This window comes from Leptodactylus fuscus, chromosome 3 (genome assembly GCF_031893055.1).
Source record: "Leptodactylus fuscus isolate aLepFus1 chromosome 3, aLepFus1.hap2, whole genome shotgun sequence".
NCBI classification, from domain to species: domain Eukaryota; kingdom Metazoa; phylum Chordata; class Amphibia; order Anura; family Leptodactylidae; genus Leptodactylus; species Leptodactylus fuscus.
This window is the reverse complement of record NC_134267.1, coordinates 49,486,483-49,511,325: the sequence shown is the minus strand read 5'-3', so window position 1 is coordinate 49,511,325 and position 24,843 is coordinate 49,486,483. Positions and strand designations below refer to the sequence as shown.

Here is a 24,843-nt window from a genome sequence, read left to right as displayed (position 1 = left end):
CAAACACTGCTAAAAAAAAACATTTTTTGCCTGGAAAACCTCTTTAAGTATAAAAGATACTAAATATAAAATATAAGTATACATTTACTGGCGATGTCCCTTTCATCCCCCTCTGGGATACCTATCTCCTGCCACTGACAAACCTCAGTCCCTTGTTCTTCCCCTTTTTGTGCAACTCTTAGTTTATCAATTTTCTTACTGTCCCTGTCTGCCCACATGGCTCTATGTGGTATGTTATGATCTTCTTCTTTTCCTGTTATACTAAAAATTTTCAATAAGTACTGATTAAACAAATATAAATTTAATATATGATTTTTTAACTTCATATTGGTCTAAAATAGACAACAGTCTCTTGTTTATGTACAAGTTACCTGGTTCAACAAACGTGACTTATAAATTTTAAGTTTAGTATCTATAATACATGTCTAATCTTTGGTAATTTATGTGACAGGGCTTTGTAACTGGGGGAAAGGATGGAGTGGTGGAGCTCTGGGATGATATGTTCGAAAGGTGCCTCAAGACATATGCCATTAAAAGATCAGCAATTTCTTCTAGTTCGAAAGGTAAAGTATCTGGACATCACAGATCTAGATTCATAACACAGGCATTTCCTTATCTCTTGATGAGGTGTTTCATTTACTTACAATCTGTACTGGAGCAGCAATATACAAAGTTAATATTCATATTGAATTAAATATTAATTCACTCATAAAGAGACCTTTCACAGATGGAACCCCAGGTTTGTCTCCTGGGTCTGTTGTGGGAAAGAGTGGACTTGGAATCCTCTTTGGCCCTAGGGATCTTACGAATATTGTTTCATGCTAGAAAACTATTGGTATTTCATGGGTTAGACGCTACATCCACATCCATGACTTGAAAGCCAAACGGAATCATTCAGCTAGAACATGGTATCTACATGAAACGAAAGGACCAGCAACCCTATCGCTGGTCAGGGTGTTTGTCCCAGGACTTGTATCACTGCCTCACACCTAGAGTCTTGTTTCCTATTCTGTCTATGGAGAACAGTGAGAATTTAGGTACTTAACAGATTACAATTCAGGTGTGGTATCATCTATGTGTACTTCTAACATATATGTGTCCTTAATTCTACACCACTGGATTATTTTAGCTGCTTTTGCTGCAGGTGGGTGGGTAGTGGGTACTATGAATGTTATGTCCTACTCTAATGTTGTGTCCATGTTTTATTGTCATGATTTACCCTGACAGCTTTTGGTTAACTTTCTTGGTTACTTGCATTGTATCTTCTTTTTGTTCAAAAACTGAGAAATGTGTTTGGTTGGTGGTTTTATTAAACATGATTGGATTTAAAGAAAAAAGAGGACTAGAGATGAGCGAGTACTGTTCGGATCAACCGATCCGAACAGCACGCTCGCATAGAAATGAATGGACGTAGCCGGCACGCGGGGGGTTAAGTGGCTGGCCGACGTCAAAGCGGAAGTACCAGGTGCATCCATTCATTTCTATGGAGCGTGCTGTTCGGATCGGCTGATCCGAACAGTACTCGCTCATCTCTAAAGAGGACCTATTGCCACCTCCAACTCTTTCCATCCTTCATTAGGAACCGTTTCAGAGCAACTGGAACGTTTTCTCTAGCCTCCATTCTTCTTGACCAGTTATTGCTGTTAGTTCCAGCACTATTATTCTGACAGTAGAGATCATAATTGTACCGAAACTGTCAGAGATGCTTTCTTGATAATTCTGGGGCTACAGAAAAAAATAACAACTTCGCTGTGGAATCAGTAAAGCAGTACCTAGTAAAGGACGCAATGAACCGGAGGTGGCCAAAGGTCCTTCTTAAGCAGCCCATACACATTAAATGTATGCCATCTGAACCCACTGATTTATCATCTCTTTAATATGTGTTTTAGGATTACTTTTAGAAGATAATCCTTCAATTCGTGCCATCACTTTGGGACATGGACACATATTGGTTGGAACCAAGAATGGAGAAGTTCTAGAAATTGATAAAAGTGGTCCAATAACATTGCTTGTTCAGGTAAAATATTTTTCCTAATGACAGGTTATTGTTCATAGAGTTTCATAGGGTTGTGTGTTTAATAAAAGGGTGTGCCCAGGATTTAGAGTTTTATACACAGTCCAGTCACATTAATGGGACCACCTGTCAAAATCCAGAATAACCACCTTTGGCAGAGTGGACCGCTGCGAGATGTGCAAAAAGAGAGGGGATGTTGTGATGATGTTCACTGGGATGTTGAGCCATGCCGACTCCAGTGTTGTGGTCAGCTGCGCTAGTTACGCGGTTGAGCATCCATGACGCGAACAAACCCGATTGAGGTCCCACAGATTCTTGATTGGGCTCAAGTCTGGGGAATTTGCTGGCCTAGGGAGTACGGTAAACTCATCCTGGTACTGCTCGAACCACACACATACACTGCGAGCTTTATGACACGTCACATTGTCCTACTGGTAAATGCCATCATCCTGAGGAAAAACAATTCGCATGTAGGGGTGAACATGGTCCGCAAGGATAGATGCATACTTGTGTTGATCCATCGTGCCTTCCACAATGATGAGTGCACACAGATGGCTGATGACACGTGCCTTCTGCGATTGGTTATTTAACGTTGATATCAAAAGTAGGCGGTGGGCACATTAATATGACTGGACTGTGTATATAGATTTAATCTACATAAACAGGAAACTTTGATATTGATGACCAATCATTAGGACATAAGTATCAGATTGGTGGGGTTCCAACTCAGTACCCACTCCAGACTCTCACTAGAGTGCACTGGTACAGCTTAATACTATAACCTGAAACATTGCTGATATGGTTACACAAAAGAGTTAGTGCTGTTGTCACCAGGATTGAAGTATTGGGGTCCAACTGTGAACACCCTCAAGGGTGCTCTTGCACTCCATGCAGTGACCATCAGTGGCGGTTCAGTTGTGTCTCATGGAGATGAAAGGTACTTTAGATGTCTCAGTGAATGGGAGAAAGCTGCAGTACTATCCTTGGCCACTACAGAATACGTTGCGCTTTGCTTCCATTCCAGGAGTTGGACACCTGGAATCCATCATAATCCCAAGAGTAGGTAATCTGTATTAAAGCCCCATAAAAACCCCTTTAGCAAGATTCAGGAGGACACTGCTTTACTCCTTTTGTATTGATCATGAGTGTCTATTATAGCCCAGAGCTACATTCACTGTTCTATTAGGTCTTTAGAGACAAATCCTTAATATATCTTTTACAGGGTTAAATTGAAGAGGCTATAGTAAATTTTTAAAATTCTGCTCTTATACGACACATTACATATTGAGATTTTTTCCTATAGAAGCACTGCTTGTAGGGGACAACATCTCCATACATGCAGCAGCCAATAGAGCCTGTACTGCTTCATGCGGTGTGCATGTCCTCGGGCCTTTACCGACATGCTTATTTATAAGTGCAATGCTCAGTCATATTTATATATTTATTTCTATATCCCAGACTTTATATTAGCAAGTATACTTATATCTGCAGGGATCACTTTGACTTCCTAATACGTAAAGACAGCTAGAAGTTTGATGTGAGCGCAGGCACACTCATGAGACAGAGCTCCCCTAGGATTTGACACTGAAGAGACCTAGCATGACAACGTGTTATATTGTACTGCATGAACCTGCCAGAATGAGGCCAATCCATGATAAATCAGTGTCTCGGAGACTATCAGGACAACAGAATACACATAACACATGTAACCAGTCCTCTTATTCATGAGCATAGCTACACCCGGCTCTTGAATCCAGTATGTGGCATGTTTTATAGCAGACAGTACTGTACGTCTTTAAGTCTGGATTCTGAAGATGCTGTTGTTAGATCTTCGTAATATAATTGTATATCTGCTTTGTGAGCAAAAACAAACCAAATGTAGATGAAGCAGCTACAATAATACGATTAGGGGGAGGCAAATAGCATTATATTGTAGATTGATTGGATCAATGGGAACATGCATTGACTGGTGCATAAAATGAAGATGCTATTAGATGTAATTAGGATGTTCTGGAAAGGCTTATAATTACAGAATACATTACCGGGTATATAGCAGCTCATCTTAGTTATGAAGCCTTCCTGTGCATCCTCCTTATATACAAACCATGCGGTTTGGGCTCCTTCCATACTGCATCTCCATTTCTCATTTATTGGAACTCTCAGTGCTTAAGTTGAACATACCCATTGTATCCCATTATATTATCAGAGGCCAAAAGAGTGTCAATGGGGTTGTGATCCAAAAATAATATAAAGTATATGATAAAAGGAGGGATACAAGTGATCAAATTCGCTTGTAAGGGTTGGTTCACATAGACTTCAGGGACTCTGCGCCCTGATTCAGCTTAAAGTAGTCGGAAAGAAAAATCCTTCAAGCAGGATTTACTTTTTTTTTTTTTTTTTTTTTTTTTTATAAATGTAGATTGTGAGCCCCACATAGAGCTCACAATGTACATTTTTCCCTATCAGTATGTCTTTTGGAATATGGGATGGAAATCCATGCAAACACGGGGAGAACATACAAACTCCTTGCAGATGGGGTTTTGTTTTTTTTTGCCCTTGGCGGGATTTCAACACCAGGACTCCAGGGCTGCAAGGCTGCAGTGCTAACCACTGAGCCACCGTGTGGCCCCCTAAGCAGGATTTACTTTCTGCCAATTTCAGCATAAAATCGGCAGAAAGTTAGCGGAAACCTTGTTGACCCCATTATAGTATAGAGTCCACTGGTAACCGCTTTTTAAGTGGGTAGGGTTTCCGTTTTTCGCGTCCAAAAGCGAACCCAAAAACGGAAACCCGAATGCTAGTGTTAACTTAGCGCAAGTCTGTCCTCTTCTGTTCAGACAAGGCATTTTTTACATTCTACTATGACACGCAGAATTGACAGGACTAGCTTGTATTAGTGAGAGTCAAGTTGAGTGGACACCCATCAGTTTTCAGTTGGTATTGTGCAATTGTCATATCTCCAGAAACAATAATTGCTGATAAAGGTATGTTCACACAGAGTTTTTTGGAGCGGATTTTGAGGCAGAATCCGCCTCAAAATCCGCCTCCAAAAACGTCTCTCATTGACTTCAGTGGCAGCCACTCACTTCTTTTTTCCGCTAGCTATCGGAAAAATGAAGCAACATATCCTATCTTGCCGCGGATTCCGTGGCTGACTCAGCTGCGACGTCCGTGGCACGAGGCTCTCCCCGATTAAGCCCATTCTTCACGCCTAAATTGGAGCAGAATTCCACGACTGGATGCAGGTGCACTGCACCAACATCACGTCGCAGCTAGCCGCCTGGAAGTGTTCACACATGGAATGCAAATTCCGCTGTGTGCACATGCCCTCAATAAGATCCTGAGGCTAGATTCACACTGGTGCCATGTTGTTCATAGTCCCCGTGGAACCTGGCTGACAGAGAGCCCACCTGCTAAATCAGCGGATCCCGTAGGCCAATAGACTGTAATAGAGTCTGTCAGGTGTCCGTCAGGTTTCCGCAAGTTTTATAATGAAACCAGCGGAGAAAAAAGTTCTCCGTGCAAGACTTTTCTCTTTGTCGATTTTCTTTGTCGAATCTGCAATGGTGTCTGTTACGGAGACCCCAACGCATATCGTATGTGAATGAAGCCTGAGGCAGGAGGAGCCGGACAACTGTGGATAAAACATTGGATAAGGCAGGAGGGGTAGCACTGGCCTTGTAGGGCTGGAGTCCTAAGTTTGAATCCATCCAAGAATAACATCTGCAAGGAGTTTGTATGTTCTCCCGCTGTTTACATGGGTTTCCTCCCACACCCCCAAAGACATACTGATAGGGAACTTAGATTGTGAACCCTACATGTGACAGCATTGACAATATCTCTGTAAATGCTGCGGAATATGATGGCGCTATGTAAGTAAGCAAGCAATATACATAAATAATTATATGCTTTTTCTTTGTTTTAATTGATATCTCTGACAGGGCCATATGGAAGGAGAAGTCTGGGGTCTGGCAACCCATCCACAGCTACCTATAAGTGCCACAGTGAGTGATGACAAAACACTCCGGATATGGGAACTCTCCTCCCAACACCGCATGCTGGCTGTGCGGAAGCTGAAAAAGGGTAAGTATTAGAGATGAGCGAGTACTATTCGAAACAGCCGTTTCGAATAGCACGCACCCATAGGAATGAATGGAAGCGGCCGGCACTAAGTATCAGGGGTGAGAAAAAAATCATAATGTTTGGTAATGTAGGAGGCATTGGTCCACATTTTCTAAAACTGGTGTATCTTAGGCCAGTTTAAGGGAACCAGATGGTTTTCATTTATTTTCTCCCTAATAAATGTGGCCTAAAAACTATGGAACAGATTTGTGAATACCGGTGTTGGTGGAGGGTGCACCCATTGTATGACAACACAGACGTCTCCTCATAAATGAGGCATATCCTCCACTGGGCCGCTCACCGACAGAAAAATGTATGCCAGCTCATAGTTGGTGTATACAAGTATATTGTATTTCCTGCGTCATTTCAGCCTAATTTCTGGTGTATATGATCATAAAATGACACTGCACATGACACAGCGCTTTTGGAAACGTGGCAAAGGTGCTGCAAACTTTGCTTCAGCTGACTTTGGTCTGATATGTAAGGGCAGTTTTAGTTTCAATGAATAGGAGATTTTTTAAGAAAAATAATGTCATTTCTAATTTTTATACAATATAAGCGTATTGTTTAGTACTTTAAATCTGTTCTTCAGAAATCAGACAAGTTATCTTTTTGTGTTTAAGGCGGACGATGCTGTGCCTTCTCTCCAGATGGGAAAGCCTTAGCTGTAGGCCTCAATGATGGCAGCTTCATAGTGGTAAATGGCGACACTCTTGAAGACATGGTGTCTTTTCACCACAGGAAGGAGATGATATCTGATATTAAATTTTCACCAGGTAGGAATCATTCCAGTGCTTTCAGGTTTTGTTGTCTTTATTTATTGAATGTTATTTTTCTTTTTTACCATATACCTTTTAGTATATTCTTACTCCACGTGCTGATGCTCTGTTGCCTATCCAGTATTTTCTTTGAAAAAGATTCTCTTTATCCCTGTGGGTAGCATGGTGCCTCAGTGGTTAGCATTGCAGCCCTGGAGTCCTGGGTTTGAATCTTGCCAAGGACAACATCTGCAAGGGGTTTGTATGTTCTCTCTGTGTTTGTGTGGGTTCACTCTGGTTTCCTTCCACACTCCAAAGACATACTGATAGGGAATGTAAACTGTAAGTCCTATATGGGACAGTGACCGACGATATCTGTAACTCACTGAATATGATGGTTCTGTAGAAGTAAGCATAATACATAAGAATTTTGAGAAAGTTGTCAAAGTAAAATACCGTAATTATAATGTAGCTTATTTTTTGAGCACTTAAAGGAGGCCCTTTCTTTACTAAACTGTATTTGTGTTAAAGGCGCTATACCTGGAAAATAATGATAAGGGCTCGTTCATAGAGATGAGCGAACACTAAAATGTTCGAGGTTCGAAATTCGATTCGAACAGCCGCTCACTGTTCGAGTGTTCGAATGGGTTTCGAACCCCATTATAGTCTATGGGGAACATAAACTCGTTAAGGGGGAAACCCAAATTCGTGTCTGGAGGGTCACCAAGTCCACTATGACACCCCAGGAAATGATACCAACACCCTGGAATGACACTGGGACAGCATGTCTGGGGGCATAAAAGTCACTTTATTTCATGGAAATCCCTGTCAGTTTGCGATTTTCGCAAGCTAACTTTTCCCCATAGAAATGCATTGGCCAGTGCTGATTGGCCAGAGTACGGAACTCGACCAATCAGCGCTGGCTCTGCTGGAGGAGGCGGAGTCTAAGATCGCTCCACACCAGTCTCCATTCAGGTCCGACCTTAGACTCCGCCTCCTCCAGCAGAGCCAGCGCTGATTGGCCGAATTCCGTACTCTGGCCAATCAGCACTGGCCAATGCATTCTATTAGCCCGATGAAGTAGAGCTGAATGTGTGTGCTAAGCACACACATTCAGCACTGCTTCATCACGCCAATACAATGCATTAGCCAGTGCTGATTGGCCAGAGTACGGAATTCGGCCAATCAGCGCTGGCTCTGCTGGAGGAGGCGGAGTCTAAGATCGCTCCACACCAGTCTCCATTCAGGTCCGACCTTAGACTCCGCCTCCTCCGGCAGAGCCAGCGCTGATTGGCCGAAGGCTGGCCAATGCATTCCTATGCGAATGCAGAGACTTAGTAGTGCTGAGTCAGTTTTGCTCAACTACACATCTGATGCACACTCGGCACTGCTACATCAGATGTAGCAATCTGATGTAGCAGAGCCGAGGGTGCACTAGAACCCCTGTGCAAACTCAGTTCACGCTAATAGAATGCATTGGCCAGCGCTGATTGGCCAATGCATTCTATTAGCCCGATGAAGTAGAGCTGAATGTGTGTGCTAAGCACACTCATTCAGCACTGCTTCATCACGCCAATACAATGCATTAGCCAGTGCTGATTGGCCAGAGTACGGAATTCGGCCAATCAGCGCTGGCCAATGCATTCTATTAGCCCGATGAAGTAGAGCTGAATGTGTGTGCTAAGCACACACATTCAGCACTGCTTCATCACGCCAATACAATGCATTAGCCAGTGCTGATTGGCCAGAGTACGGAATTCGGCCAATCAGCGCTGGCTCTGCTGGAGGAGGCGGAGTCTAAGGTCGGACCTGAATGGAGACTGGTGTGGAGCGATCTTAGACTCCGCCTCCTCCAGCAGAGCCAGCGCTGATTGGCCGAATTCCGTACTCTGGCCAATCAGCGCTGGCCAATGCATTCTATTAGCCCGATGAAGTAGAGCTGAATGTGTGTGCTAAGCACACACATTCAGCACTGCTTCATCGGGCTAATAGAATGCATTGGCCAGCGCTGATTGGCCGAATTCCGTACTCTGGCCAATCAGCACTGGCCAATGCATTCTATTAGCCCGATGAAGTAGAGCTGAATGTGTGTGCTAAGCACACACATTCAGCACTGCTTCATCACGCCAATACAATGCATTAGCCAGTGCTGATTGGCCAGAGTACGGAATTCGGCCAATCAGCGCTGGCTCTGCTGGAGGAGGCGGAGTCTAAGGTCGGACCTGAATGGAGACTGGTGTGGAGCGATCTTAGACTCCGCCTCCTCCAGCAGAGCCAGCGCTGATTGGCCGAATTCCGTACTCTGGCCAATCAGCGCTGGCCAATGCATTCTATTAGCCCGATGAAGTAGAGCTGAATGTGTGTGCTAAGCACACACATTCAGCACTGCTTCATCACGCCAATACAATGCATTAGCCAGTGCTGATTGGCCAGAGTACGGAATTCGGCCAATCAGCGCTGGCTCTTCTGGAGGAGGCGGAGTCTAAGATCGCTCCACACCAGTCTCCATTCAGGTCCGACCTTAGACTCCGCCTCCTCCAGCAGAGCCAGCGCTGATTGGCCGAATTCCGTACTCTGGCCAATCAGCACTGGCTAATGCATTGTATTGGCGTGATGAAGCAGTGCTGAATGTGTGTGCTTAGCACACACATTCAGCTCTACTTCATCGGGCTAATAGAATGCATTGGCCAGCGCTGATTGGCCGAATTCCGTACTCTGGCCAATCAGCACTGGCTAATGCATTGTATTGGCGTGATGAAGCAGTGCTGAATGTGTGTGCTTAGCACACACATTCAGCTCTACTTCATTGGGCTAATAGAATGCATTGGCCAGCGCTGATTGGCCGAATTCCGTACTCTGGCCAATCAGCACTGGCTAATGCATTGTATTGGCGTGATGAAGCAGTGCTGAATGAGTGTGCTTAGCACACACATTCAGCTCTACTTCATCAGGCTAATAGAATACATTGGCCAATCAGCGCTGGCCAATGCATTCTATTAGCTTGATGAAGCAGAGTGTGCACAAGGGTTCAAGCGCACCCTCGGCTTTGATGTAGCAGAGCTGAGGGTGCACAAGGGTTCAAGTGCACCCTCGGCTCTCCTACATCAGAGCCGAGGGTGCGCTTGAACCCTTGTGCAGCCTCGGCTCTGCTACATCAGAGCCGAGGGTGCGCTTGAACCCTTGTGCACACTCTGCTTCATCAAGCTAATAGAATGCATTGGCCAGCGCTGATTGGCCAGAGTACGGAATTCGGCCAATCAGCGCTGGCCAATGCATCCCTATGGGAAAAAGTTTATCTCACAAAAATCACAATTACACACCCGATAGAGCCCCAAAAAGTTATTTTTAATAACATTCCCCCCTAAATAAAGGTTATCCCTAGCTATCCCTGCCTGTACAGCTATCCCTGTCTCTTAGTCACAAAGTTCACATTCTCATATGACCCGGATTTGAAATCCACTATTCGTCTAAAATGGAGGTCACCTGATTTCGGCAGCCAATGACTTTTTCCAATTTTTTTCAATGCCCCCGGTGTCGTAGTTCCTGTCCCACCTCCCCTGCGCTGTTATTGGTGCAAAAAAGGCGCCAGGGAAGGTGGGAGGGGAATCGAATTTTGGCGCACTTTACCACGCGGTGTTCGATTCGATTCGAACATGGCGAACACCCTGATATCCGATCGAACATGTGTTCGATAGAACACTGTTCGCTCATCTCTACTCGTTCACATCTGCACCCGGCGTCCGTTCTGCAGGTTTCCGTTTCCTGCACAAAACAGAGGCAGGAGACGGAAACCTGCAGGACTCTTTCTCACCCATTCATTTGAATGGGTTTGAAAGATGTCCGGCCGTGAGCGGCGGTGAGCGTTTTATGCTCTCCGCCGCGAAATAGTTTTTTTTAATCCGGACACAGAGTCGGACATGCAGTATTCTGTGTCCGGATTTAAAAAAAAACGGTTTTGCGGCGGAGAGCATAAAACGCTTACCGCTGGACCTGGTCTGTGCTTTCCATCTTCTTGCATGCAGAAGACAGAAACCACAGAACGGAGATCCGAACGCAGGTGTGAACCTAGCGTAAATAGAAATAGACATTAAAACTTGTGCAGCTGCAGTTGTAAAAACCGTTGCTGTTTTGTAGAAATCGTACAGATGGCGCAGACAGTGCTGTGATTTTCTAACCCAGGAAAAGTAGTGGGGCAGAGCTTCTGAGTGCCTTACAGAATAGCGGATCCCCAGATATATATAGAGGAGATTTTTAATGTGTATTTATTTTAGTTCTTATTGCAATACAAGACATAATAGTATCAAAGGAGAGGAAGATGTTAAGAAAGGGGTGAATAGTTATGTTAGTATTTGAAAATCTGAACAAAATTGTGTATGATCCCACAGATAAATGAAGGGTAACGTAAGAAAGCAATAGGTCATTCTATATGGATAATCACAGTACCATATAACAATAAAATTACCAAGTTATCAGCTGGGGATGCTTTACATTGTATTTTATGCTTACATTCACCACATCTGCCATATTGTTATTTAGAAATAGCACAATTAGCTAAATTGGATTTTTCATTTAATGTATTTCTACTACCAACTAAAAATCATTATTTTCTGCATAATTTTCTATTAGGTTGTACATGTGAACATTTATCAATCTGCCTGTGCGTTACGTATAGGCTTTCAATAGTTGTTGTAGTATGATTTATGTATAAGAAGTGCAGTTACTTGGATCATTGGTTCCTCCTATCATTACAGGAATGCCTATGTGGTAAGAGATATTGTATCATAATTTCATATTTTTATCTTTCATAGATGCCGGAAAATATTTAGCTGTGGCCTCCCATGATAATTTTGTTGATATCTATAATGTACTTACAAGCAAGAGAGTTGGTATCTGCAAAGGAGCATCCAGCTATATAACCCATATTGACTGGGACTCTAGAGGTAAAATGTCATTGTAGTATTTCATACTATTTGATACTGCTGTATTTGATACTATGATAAAACATCATCTCAATAACTTTATGGACATTTTTTTTATGTTATTAGTTTCTTTCTCTTATAAAGCTGAGCACTTAGGCCTTGTTCACATCTACGTCTGTAATCTGTTTGGGGACCCCCTGTACAGACTACTGAACGCATTGGCAAGTGGTGTGCAGTGAAAGCACATGGACCCCATAGACTATAACAGGGTCCGTGTGCTTTCTGCATGGTCTCCACACGGAACATGCGGACAGAACTGTAATTCACGATCTGCTTTCCTGTCTGCATGACACGTGCGGAGACTGTGTGGAAAGCACACGGACCCCATTACAGACAACAGGGTCCGTGTGCTTTAAGTGCACACCGCTTGCCAATGCATTCGGTAGTCCATTTGAGGGGTCCCCATGCGGACTCCCCTGAATTCATTACCGACGCAGATGTGAAGGAGGCCTCAATTGCACAGTTTACAATCGGTTGTAAGGATGCCATATTGTCATGGTGTTAAAGGGGTCTATTTATTAGGATGTGCTATCACTTGCTGAACAGGTATGACAGCATAGAAGAAGTAAATGAGGTGCAGTACATACACACTAGCTCACTGCAGGGGTGGTTTGCCATTAAAATTTATTTTACATGATCAACAAATGACGGCATACCCTAACAATGAATGGATTAGCCCCTCAAGGTTAGTTATTGTAAGAAACATGTAAATAAAACACAAAAAGCTTAGTTTTTATTATTATAAATAATAATAATAGCAGCAATAATAATACAGTTTTTGTCAAGCATTATTGTTCTAAATATATTTATAAAGTGATTATACTACATTGGGTACTGGCTTCAAGCTGGGTTTAGATCTGTATTGTTACATAGTAGATGAGGTTGGATAATGACACATGTCCTTCAAGTCCAACCTATAACCCCACAGAGGAATGCAAAAAACACCCATGAGGCTGATGCCAACTGCATACTGTCCACCAAAATTCCCAAGTCTTTTTCAGTAGTAGTCTTACCCTGTTATTTGCTATTAAGTACTTAATGGAGGCTCTGTAAGTGTCTTCCACCACTGATTTTGACAAAAATGCTGAAAAAAAGAATGCAAATTACTGTAATATGCCACACAAAGCTGCAATGCACTCCCACCTCTGTCCAAAATAAAAGGGACCAATACAAGTACTTAATAGATACCGTATATACTCGAGTATAAGCTGAATTTTTTAGTACAGTTTTTGTGCTGAAAAAGCCCCCCTTTTTTTTGGGGGGGGGGGAGTCTGACCAGCTGCAATATCAATGTATAGATTCTCCCATAAACTAGTGGGGAAAAAAGAAGCTTTCAAAAAAATAAAAAAATAAAAGTTCTAAATCCCTCCTTTCCCTAGAATACATGCAAAAGAAAATGACTGTGAAACACAAACACATTAGGTATCCCTGTGTCTGAAAGTGCCTGGTCTACTGAATATAGGGTATCTGCACTGCTCCTACTCCGTTGGGAAGAGGTTAATAGCATCGTAGATACCCTATATTCAGCCAGACTGAATTCCAAGTGGGGGAAAAAAATCCCAGTCCTCAAGCTCAGGGAAGGGGCAGACAGACAACCAAAACACCCCCTCCCCTTCCCCAGCAACTTCTGCACCCAAAAACTCCGACCATTTTAATTTTTGAAATTTTCCAGTAGCTGCTGCATTTCCCCCCTCAGCCTATACAGAAGTCAATAAGTTTTCCCAGTTTTTTGTTGTAAAATTAGGGGCCTCGGCTTATATTCGGGTCGGCTTATACTCGAGTATATACCGTAAGTCATTTGTACCTGCTGAGTTCAGCAGAAACAGCAGAGTATCTTACCGTGTGGTAGCCTTCTATATGTTAGGAAGGAGGAAGAATTGGTCTTGTTGATCCTTTTGTTTTCAGAGTTTTAGAAGCAGAAAGTATATATATATATTTTTTTTTCTCTTATAAACAGGTAAACTGCTGCAAGTTAATACAGGTGCCAAAGAACAATTGTTTTTCGAAGCTCCAAGGGGGAAAAGATACGTCATTAAATCTGCGGAGGTATTAGCTGACCCCATTTTACTGAATATTTTAATATTAATATTAGTAGTGCTATTTCTCCAGGACCTTGGTACCAGATTCTTCCATATACCTCAAGTAATTTTCCCATCAGAAGCATTGCTTTGTCATCTCTTGCCTTTGTGTTTGGTAACATTTGTTAGTCTGTTTTCTTAAGTAAGGTGCTTTGTTGCAGATGGAAAGGATTGAATGGCACTCCTGGACCTGTGTCCTTGGCCCCACATGTGAAGGAATCTGGCCGGCTCATAGTGATGTGACTGACGTAAATGCTGCCTCTCTTACCAAAGACAGAAAATCCTTAGCTACAGGAGATGATTTTGGCTTTGTGAAACTCTTTTCATATCCAGTAAAGGTAAATGTGCAAAAATAAGTAAAGTCAATAGGTACATAGGGGAAGTTGGTGCTACTGTTACTTTGTGTGGTGTTCCTGGTAAATAATTGGTATCATTGTTAGGGCCCCTTCACACTACTAATACGCTGCCTGATTCTGAACGTTAAAACACGGTCAGAATCAGCGCATATAAAGTAGATCCCATTCATTTCAATGGGGAGCCGGCATACGAGCGCTCCCCATTGAAATGAATGGGCTGCTTCCCATTCCCATCCCATGGCGATGATTATTTATTAGACACTTTTGGGGAGTTTGTTCACTGGCACGTTTTTGTACTTGTAATCATTTATTTTTAAATTATGAAATAAAGAAGAAGTTTTATAAAATATAAAGGAGTGCGGACCAACTTTCCTCTTGTATCTGATAATAGGCTCCGCTCCACTGATTCTAATGCAGTTGGAATTTTCTCTTTAGTCCACAAATAATTCCCAAATAGGGTAGATATATAAATAGATATGTGACCTTACTAAACTGAATAGACAATCTCAAAAAAGAATATGTACACTTAAGAGTAACTTTTAATAATCCCAATTACCGTAAAAGGCGTATAAACTCAAGATAAACGTAATTAAATAAAGTTCGCACTCAGTCTAAAATGCAGCCAATAATGTGTAGTGTATAATAGAAGAATAGGGATATTCGGTGTGTATCGTACTTCTTGGAACACACATGTAAAAACACACCCATTATTATCCACAAATAAGACTATTCTTCTGAAATAGATAGGAGAATTATAACAGCCTCATAATAGTACCGGGGGCTATGCGGGGAGGTTCTAAAATACCCAGGTAATGCATAATACCTATAGAATAGTTCTACTTACCTCTGATAAAGCTAAAGCTCTGATGCGGTTGTTTTATATCAGATCCTTTCCATGATAGATCTGCAACATTTACTATCTAAGGAGCAATTTGGAGTAAAAGTACATTTGTCTCCTAGCCGACTCCTGAGAACCTATTTCGGATAATAATGGATGTGTGTTCCAAGAAGCATGATACACACTGAATATCCCCTATCTATTATCCATTAAACATAATTTGTGGCATTTTAGATTGAGTGTGCACTTTATTTACATTTGTCTTGGGCTTATATGCCTTTTAATTGGGATTATTAAAAGCTAGTTTTTCGATTCTCATTAGTCCCCACCAAACCCTAGCAGTTAGTTTTGATGTCTGATGTGCTAAGCTCTGTAATGTCAGAAGGGCAGTGTCAGGCAGGGGACATGATTCAGAGCCAGTGTCAAAACTTAGACTAACACCCCTTGTCTTCTCCTGCCTGACACCTGACAGTACAGAGATTAAATAATATATCAGGCACCAAAACTAACAGCATTGATTGCTCAGCAACGACGGGGCTAGAGAAAGAATTCCAACTGTGCCAGAATGTCTAATTGATGGTGACCTTACTGACCATTAGATCCCAGCACTACATTCTTCCTCACCATATGACTGCAGTTTACATGGAGCTGTGTTCCTGCACTCCTGCTAAAGTCTATGGGACTCGATGAGATAGCCAAGTGTTCCTCTTGGCACTACAATCTCATTCAGTCTCTTATGCACAGAAAAATGGAACAGGAGTGTTCACGTTCACATTAACATCCCTTCTTTTCCTGGTAGCACAGGGAGCAAGAACTGGGGACTAGGGGTCCCTATTGTAGGTGTCACTGGGGAACTGCAGTCACGTGAAAGCATCTAATTTGTTTTCTGAAACAGTGCCACCCTTGTCTATGGGCTGTGTCTGCCATACTGGACACAGTTAAGGAAAACGATGGTTCTTTTTTGACACAAGCAGATCCTTTTTGCTAGTCCATCAGAGTCCTTATATAGTCCGTCAGAGTCCTTTAAATAAGAATTTCAGTGAGCATTTTTATATTCATAATGTTGTTTTTTGCAACTTATACTTGATGTTAGGGACCCAGACACAGTTTCTGATTCCTCTAAGTAAGGAGTCTCCCAGAGCAGGAGGGTGGCGGACAGGGTCGTGGGGTGTCCTAAGTATTAGTTGTATTAGTATAACAATTTTGTTGCAGCATAAAATGGTATATGTGTATATACTTATATATATGCTATGTGCAATACAGTTTGGTCAGTTGACTACATGAGGCTTTATTTGTCTTCTACAGGGTCGTGATGCAAAATTCAAAAAATACGTTGGCCATAGCGCTCATGTGACCAATGTCAGATGGTTATATGATGACTCAACACTGCTGACTGTAGGTGGGGCAGATACGGCCCTGATGATCTGGACACGAGAAGCATTTGGCAATTTAGAGAGCAAACCCGTGGACAGTGAAGAGTCTGATACTGATGCAGAGGAAGATGGAGGTAGGAAAGTAGATGGAAAGATAGATTTACAAAATGATGTCTGGTTTTGAAAAAACCCATTACCAGTACTTTTTTTTGGAATTCTGAGTAAATAAGAAGACCCCCTTCCCCCTCCATTCAGGACCCTCATCTTTTATCCACAGGGAAGAGCAGCTAAAACATCTTCTTCCTTATAGAGAAAGTCTCAGGTCTCGGCATTACAGCAAATTTTACCATAGTTCACAACAGTTCACAAATTGAACATTTCCCCAACACATGATAAGATACCAGCAGCAGGAGCAGCTTATTCATAGGACTCTCCTAACAAAAAGACAGTCCAAAGTGGATAACCATTTTAATTTACTTTATTTTATAGGTCACAGTTTAAACAGTGTTGTCTAAAAGCAAGAAATAATATTAAATAAAAAATAATCATTACTCACCAATTAAAGGGCTTCTACCATTAAAACACTTTTTTTTTCTGGTTGACTCGTCAGAATAGTCTTAAGAAAGGCTATTCTTCTCCTACCTTTAGATGTCTTCTCCGCAAGCGCCGTTCCGTAAACATCCCGGTTTTCGTCGGTATGCAAATGAGTTCTCTTGCAGCACTGGGGGCGGTCCCCAGCGCTCAAACAGCACTGGGGGCGTCCCCAATGCTGCAAGAGAACTCTCCATTACGCCTCCATCTTCTTCAGGAACGTCCTCTTCACGCATTTTCTTCGGTGAAACTTGTAGGCCTCGGGCAGAGCCAACTGCACATGCCCACAGGCCACAAGAAAATGGCTGCTTACTTACTGTGTAAGTATTATATACTACTAGAAAGCCAAATTCAGCGCACTGTCAGCTTTCCCATTATGCACCCTGGTGCTGGAGGTATCGGTGCCTTGAGTTTCGGCACCAGTATCTCTTCACTGTCACTGGGCTATGAAGAATGCCCCTTGACAGTACAAGGCTATGGAAGTGATGACGCTGAGCTGTAAGACCTGCACTCCTGACAGTGGAGGGATATTGGTGCCATAACTAACAGCATCAATATCTTCAAGACTGGGGCTCATACTGGGAAAGCTAAATTCAGCTGTATATCATACCACACATTTTTGAGGATATGAGTCAGCATATCAACCCAGTCCCTAAGCTAGACAGGTTAGGGTCACTTGAGTTGATCTGGGTTTTCCCATTATGAATTGGTGCCTCTGCTGCTGAGATGTTGCCATTTTTTGTTAATATGCAAATGAGCTCCTTGGAGCAATGAGACATCGCCATTGTTCCAAAAAGGTAAGCGGCAATCCCATCATTACTCAAACAAGCTCATTTGTGTATGGACAAAAACAGTGAGATCTCGGCAATGGAGGCTCCGTTTCATGCGACTCCATCCCTGCAGCACTAGCAGAACAACCAGAGTGGTAGCACATTAGTGGGGGGGATTCAATGGGTTATTTTTAAATAATTATACCATTTTGTTCTGTCTTAAAATCCTGAACATCCCTTTCTTCACTTTTTCATTACATCATTACTTTTTCATCAGCTGAAAATGTCCTCATTTAACCTAGGCTATGACAGTGATGTTGCAAGGGAGAAATCAATTGACTACACCACGAAAATCTATGCTGTGAGCATACGAGAGATGGAAGGAACAAAGCCACATCAGCAGATAAAGGAAGCTTCTGTGGAGGAAAGGTACATTCATGTGCAGACACCAGGTGTGGGTGACCTCTGTCTCACATATGTAAAGCTCACACTTACAGAAGATTGATCTGGTAGTTAGCTGCGTCCGCCGAAGCCATATACTGCCTTTGGTTGTGCTATACACCAGTGTCAGTTGTTACCATGACCATTATATTTTGTATATTCATTTCCAGTCCATGTTGTAATCCCAGGCGGAGCAATCAAAATCTATTACCAGTTCATTAGGGTCATGTTCTAATTAACTCCTTCCTCGTGGCCATCGTTGTGCATGGAAATGATGAACCATGCTTTGCAGAATGATGTGGTTCCTGTAGCACCCGACTAACCTTTCCAGAACCATAAGCATCATCATAGATCTGACGCCAACACCTCATCCTCAGGAATCTCATACTCAATGATTAGAATTATTTGCAATATATCAGAGGCCTCGATATTGTCTCTCAGTACAATAGTGAGCAGATCATTATCATTCTGATAGCGCACATGGATCATTTCACGCTCGCTTCATATCGATTAGGAAGCAGATGTCTTACATAAAGATTGCAAATGCCTTGCCATAGTAGTTGTTGTCAACCTTGCATTATTTAGCGCAAGTTCTCTGGCCAACCAGAAATAGTGGAAAATATTTTCACCATTTGGGCTTTCCAAGGATATGTTTCACTTTTCATGTTCCTGGAAAACCTTGAGGGCAAGTCCAAGTGGCCGAGTGCGAGCGACTGGCGTTAAATATTGTGATGCGGCTGGGGGTTCACTGTCCCTATCGTTTCATTCTGCATTAGTGCTAAAATATTTTTTAGTCCAAATTTCATCTTTTTTGTTAATTAAATGAATGAAAAAGAACAGAAGAAAAGTTGTGTACTTCTTTCTTCTGTCTCCCTCTATATCTTGTCTTCTTTTCTCTTTTTCTGTCTTCTTCCCGTCTATTTTTCTGTCCTTTCTATGGGCATTAGGTTCAGATACCAATGTAACCTGCCAAAATCAGGTGATAATTTTGGTGTTTGCGAGTATTTTGACCCCTGCTCATCTCTAATCTCTATGATCATGCAATTTCTGAGAAGGTAAGTATTCTGCATGGATTCACTCTTGTGAATCATGTGCCTCCTTTGCACGTGGCATCCGACAAGATGCAGAGCTTTGAATTCTAGAATGCAATATGACTGCAAGATGTTGCATTTCACCAATACATGCATATCCACCACCCCCTGAGCTAACCACCAACTCTTCCTTTTTTCATGTTGTTTTACTTGTGGCTTTCCTACGCAACACTTGGGAAGACGTACATTGAGTCATTAGGCTGTATTTACTAAGACATCTTCAGCATAATTCCTGCTTTCTTAGATATTTAGAGTAGTAGACTAATAAAGACTAATACATAAAATATGCTTTACATTTTTACAGAGATCATCTCGCCTGATGAAATTTGGGATTGTTAGACTATAGTTTAGGGGGTACTATAGGGTACTGTAGTTTAATGGGACTAAAGATTAATGGGCTGTGCAGTTAAAGTGCTCTAAATTTTATGAGCGCCCCAAAAGGAGAGACCTCAGGATTTGTTACATGAAATGTATGTATGTTTAAATATATATAGGGGTTGCATAGGTTTCTATGCGTGCGACTCTGCTGTACTAGACTGAGATCCCACATTGCGGAAAAGAAACTTTTTTTGTTGCAAATTTTGCTGAATTTTGTGAACCAAAGTTAAAGGGGCTCTATAATTGACAAAAGTCATTTTTAACTAATCACATACTTGTATAGCCTTTAGAAAGGCTATTCCACACCTACCTTTTGTTTGTAAATCGCCTTAGTAGTGTTTGAATAAGTCCGTTTTTATTCATATGCTAATTAGGCTCCTCTGTGCACAAGAAGTTGTCAGCCAGCACTCCTCTCCCTGCTGTGTGCTGTGTGTTGTGTGTGACAGCAAGGAGGAGGAGTCAGCAGCAGCAGCCTGTGCTGTATATACAGAAGACAGTGCACGAAGAGACTTCCGGGGTGCACGGAGAAGGCTAATTAGCATATGAATAAAAAAAATTGGTCTCATTCAAAAACTACTGAGGCGATTTACATACAGAAGGTAGGTGTGGAATAGCCTTTCTAAAGGCGATGCAAGCATGTGATTAGTTAAAAATGACTTTTTCGAATGATAGAGCCCCTTTAAGTGTGGCTTGAAAAGCTATTGGAAATATAAAGTTATCCCTTCTGTTAAATCCACTCCTGGCTCAAAGTACTGCAGCAAAATCTGCACAAAAAAGCTCCTTTTCTACAATGTGGGGACTTAACGTTAGGGTATGTTCACATGGCAAAAATTTGGAACTGAATTTGAGGCAGATTCCACATCAAAATATGAAACAAATTTTGCCTGATACCAGCCTCATTTGATTTTAATGGGTGTCAAACGGTTTCTGAAATATAACCGTCATGTTCGAGCCCCTGGAGGATTCCACCTGATAACAGATTCAAGTGAATGGGAGGTCAAAAAATACCACATGGCAGAAGCGAAATTAGCAAATTTGGTGGAGCAGAAGAATTCCTGAAGCTGAACAGCATACACCCACTGTAGCAGTCCCATACTGTAAATGTGGGGCATATACTCTGGTGGACCAGTTTTGAGAACATGATGGCTTACTAACTGAGTGCTGTACTCAAGAATAATTAAACTTTAGCGCCCCTAAGGGTATGTTCACATGGAGGAAAAGGTGGCGAAAACCTTTTCCGCCTTGTGAACTTTCCGTGCGGCTAGCCGTGATGGGATGCCAATGCAGCATAGGCATTCTGTCGCGGCATCTCATTTCTGATTAGGCCCGAATGAATGGGCCTAAACAGGAGCGTGTCTCAAGTCGCGGATGCCACAGCTGACTCAGCTATGGAATCCGCAGCAAGATAGCTCATGTCACTTCTTTTTTCCGCTACTAGCTAACGGGAAAAAAAAGTGAGCGGCTCCCATTGAAGTCTATGGAAGCCATTTTTGAGGCGGATGCCACGTCAAAATATGCCTGCAAAAAACTCAGTGTGAACATAGCCTTATATAACCATTGTATATCACAATACACTATTAAGTCCTAAGTACAATATTTAGCATACTTTTTTATATGCTAGATAGAATTTTATTTTATGTACTTACTAGTTTTGTCTATTATAATAGTTATAAGGATGTGGTTTATGATGCATGTGTGTTTTTGTTTGTGTATTACAGTGGTCTCCAACCAGCAGATCTTCAATTTTTACAAAATTCCCCTTCCCAATATGCCATAGACTGTCAGGGAATGCTGGGAGTTGGGATTTTACAGAAGCTGGCGAGCCATATGTTAGGAAACACAGTGTTTTTTGTTGCAAATTTTGCTGCAAGTTTTTGAATCAGAAGTGGATTTAACAGAAGGGATCGCTATAAGAGTTTTCTTTATATTTTCCATTCCTTTTCAAGCCACTTCAATGTGGGGTCTTAGGCCCCTTGCAGACAACCGTGGCCGTGGTCATGGATAGCACACTGGCCCATTGTTTTCTATGGGCTCATAAACATGACCATGCATTTCACGGTCCCTTGTGCTGTCCTATTCCTGTCTTTTTTGCGGCCCGTACTTCTGTGGTTCCTATTCATTTAATGAAAGGAGGCGCAGAAGCATGGCCCATGCATGGGCGGCACACGGGGCACATCCCATGTTCCCCTGTGCCACCCGTGCTTTTAATTCATGGCAAACCGGTTCCCGCATGGTTGTCTGCAAACCGGCCTTAGGGTCCATTCACACGGAGTAACGTGCCGCATGAGCTGGCACATATACGGCGTGTGAGATTTTGAGCGCCGCAAAATCATGGCCACAAAATAACGCGGCGCATACGATCCAGGCTCCCATTGAAATCAATGGGAGCTTTTACGACACTCAAAATCTCACACGCCATATACGTGCCAGGTCACGTGGCACGTTACTCAGTGTGAATGGACCCTTAGTCTTGGGGAGAAAACTGTAGAAGGTTGATGGAACACTATGTGAGTGTGACGTGTATCACCGGAAACCTACAACAGATCTCTGAGATGTACTGCTTCAGGAGCAGCTGAAGAAGATATCTGAGCATCTTGTGGCATATAGATTGGAGGGCACTAGTCCCGTTTTTTTTCCTGTATAAAGGCACAGTCATTGTGAAGGGACCTGCATGGTGTAGTTCCCTGCGCAGTGGGTGGCCAAAGGTGTCGCTGTCCAAGAAAAACTCTATTTGTGTTTACCATATTGTTAACAATTGCTTGATAATCATTTCTATGAAGTTATAACCTATAGATATGTGAGCCTATGCGAGATCCATAGGATATGAGATATTTCGTTGGCCCTTCCCTTCCACAAGCATTTTAAAGGGGTTTCCAAAACTAGATATTTGTGGCCTCTCCTTAAAATAGGTCATCAATATAAAATTGCTGAGGGTCTGATATCATTGATATCTGCTCAGTATAAGTAGCCAGAAGCAGATGTCTGTGTACACTGTGTAGTACCTGTGACATACAATTGCAGTTCAGCTGTGCTACAGTGGTGAAGCATAGCCCCTACACAATATATAGGGCTGTCTGCTCCTGGCTCTGTACACTGTGATGATATCAGTTGATGCCAGGTGTTGGACCCCCACCAATCTCATCATGTTGACCTCTTCTGAGGATAAGCTATCTATATGCTCCCTTAGACAACCCCTCTCAGCTATGGATAAACCTACAGCTATCTAGTAATACACAGTCCAGTCACATTAATGTGACCACCTGTCAAAATCCAGAATAACCACCTTTCTCAGAGCGGACTGCAGCGAGACGTACCGGAAGAGAGGGGATGTTGTGATGATGTTCACTGGGATGTTGAGCCATGCCAACTCCAGTGCCATGGCAAGCTGTGCTAGGTTATGCGGTTATGAGCATCCATGGCGCGAACAACCCGGTCGAGGTGGTCCCACAGATTCTTTATTGGGTTCAAGTCCGGGGAATTGCTGGCCAAGGGAGTACGGTAGACTCATCCTGGTGCTCCTCGAACCGCGCACGTACAATGCGAAACTTTATGACAGGTTGCATTGTCCTGCTGGCAGATGCCATCATCCTGAGGAAAAACAATTCGCATGTAGGGGTGAACATGGTCCGCAAGCATAGATGCATACTTGTGTTGATCCATCGTGCCTTCCACAATGATGAGTGCACCCAGATGGTTGATGACACGTGCTGCCTGCAATTGGTTATTTAACGTTGACGTCAAAAGTAGGCGATGGTCACATTAATATGACTGGACTGTGTAGTCTGACAATTGCTTTTTCTACTCTGGACTGTAAACTACACATCTGTGTATATACCCTATTAAAGGACTCTTTTCCCTTAATATCGATTATAACTTCTACAATGATTTTTTACAATTTGCTATCACGGATTAACTTGCACATATTGGCATAGAAGACCTGAGCAACAACCCCTATCGCTAAATATTCCCTCTAGGCCTTAAATGATCTCTTATTTCCCTGGGTGTACTGAATGGAAAGACCTTAGAGAAGAATATCTTTTTCTCATTGTTATTGCATTCAGAATATATACATTATTTCCAATATATGTATGGGATGGACAGAGAGACTTTTTACAATTGTCTGCTTCTAGTCCTTATGCTAGTATTTGGAAATAGCTCACTAGGGACATCTCCCACTTTCACTACCCAAATCCTAAATGCAGTCTTAGACCCCGAGAGCAGCCAAGAGCTAAATGTAATGGAACTAAAGGAGAAAACAAAATGGAGCAAAGTGGAGGCGCACTCAGGTACAATCACTTAACACAAGAACAGGAGAGGCTGTATAAAATGTATCTCATCTCTGTCACTTATCTTGTAGAGCTGTGCTTGAATAGGCACTTCTCTATTGTGGATGTTGCACAGAGATAAAAGGCCACTTTTGTTATATTGTCGATCAGCATTTGTTACATAAAATTTACCTGCTCATGTGAAAGCACCCAAGGGTCTCAATGACCACCTCACGCACTGACTACTACAGAACACGAATGAAATTCTTGTAATTCCACCCTCAGCATTTTAAAGGGAGTCTGTCAGCAGTAAATTGGCTATACACCTGTCCATTCCACCATGTAGAAGTGATTTTACAGTTTCCAAATATGACTTTGAATTGGAAGGGGGGGATGTAGTTATTTGGGGACACACCCAGGCCCAGTTTATATCTGCGTTCGGCTTTCCGTTCATGGAGTTCGCTTGGGGACCCCCACCAAACGGAAATCTTTACTCATTTAAAAAAAAGCGGTTACCTTCAGGAAATCTGTGGACGCCCTGTGGGGTCCGTGTGTTTCCCGCTCATTTTCCGCATGACACATGCAGAGAGAAAAGTGCTGCTTGCAAAAACCACACGGACGCCATTATAGTCTGCAGGCTTTCCAGGTAACCGCTTTTTAATGCGTATAGGTTTCGGGGGTCCCCAAGTGGGCTTCCCAAACGGAAACCCGAACACAGATGTAAATAGGGCCTACGCCTGGTCTCAGCTTTGGTCTCAGCTCTATATCTCTCGGCAAAGCACTTTTTAT

At 42.5% G+C, this 24,843-nt stretch overlaps 1 protein-coding gene across 4 annotated transcripts in view; it reads left to right on the top strand.

The window, feature by feature from the left end:
• EML6 (EMAP like 6) overlaps positions 1 to 24,843 on the top strand; it is a 136,582-nt gene that overhangs the window by 77,352 nt on the left and 34,387 nt on the right. For 3 of the 4 annotated variants that reach the window (XM_075267529.1, XM_075267528.1, XM_075267530.1), the window contains exons 19-27: positions 452 to 563; positions 1,890 to 2,017; positions 5,956 to 6,097; positions 6,760 to 6,912; positions 11,703 to 11,834; positions 13,831 to 13,919; positions 14,113 to 14,289; positions 16,451 to 16,652; positions 18,182 to 18,308. In XM_075267529.1, coding sequence (XP_075123630.1) covers positions 452 to 563; positions 1,890 to 2,017; positions 5,956 to 6,097; positions 6,760 to 6,912; positions 11,703 to 11,834; positions 13,831 to 13,919; positions 14,113 to 14,289; positions 16,451 to 16,652; positions 18,182 to 18,308 — 1,262 coding nt within the window. Of the gene's footprint in view, positions 1 to 451; positions 564 to 1,889; positions 2,018 to 5,955; positions 6,098 to 6,759; positions 6,913 to 11,702; positions 11,835 to 13,830; positions 13,920 to 14,112; positions 14,290 to 16,450; positions 16,653 to 18,181; positions 18,309 to 19,267; positions 19,376 to 24,843 lie in introns of all 4 variants that reach the window. The other variant, XM_075267531.1, reaches the window with a different exon arrangement.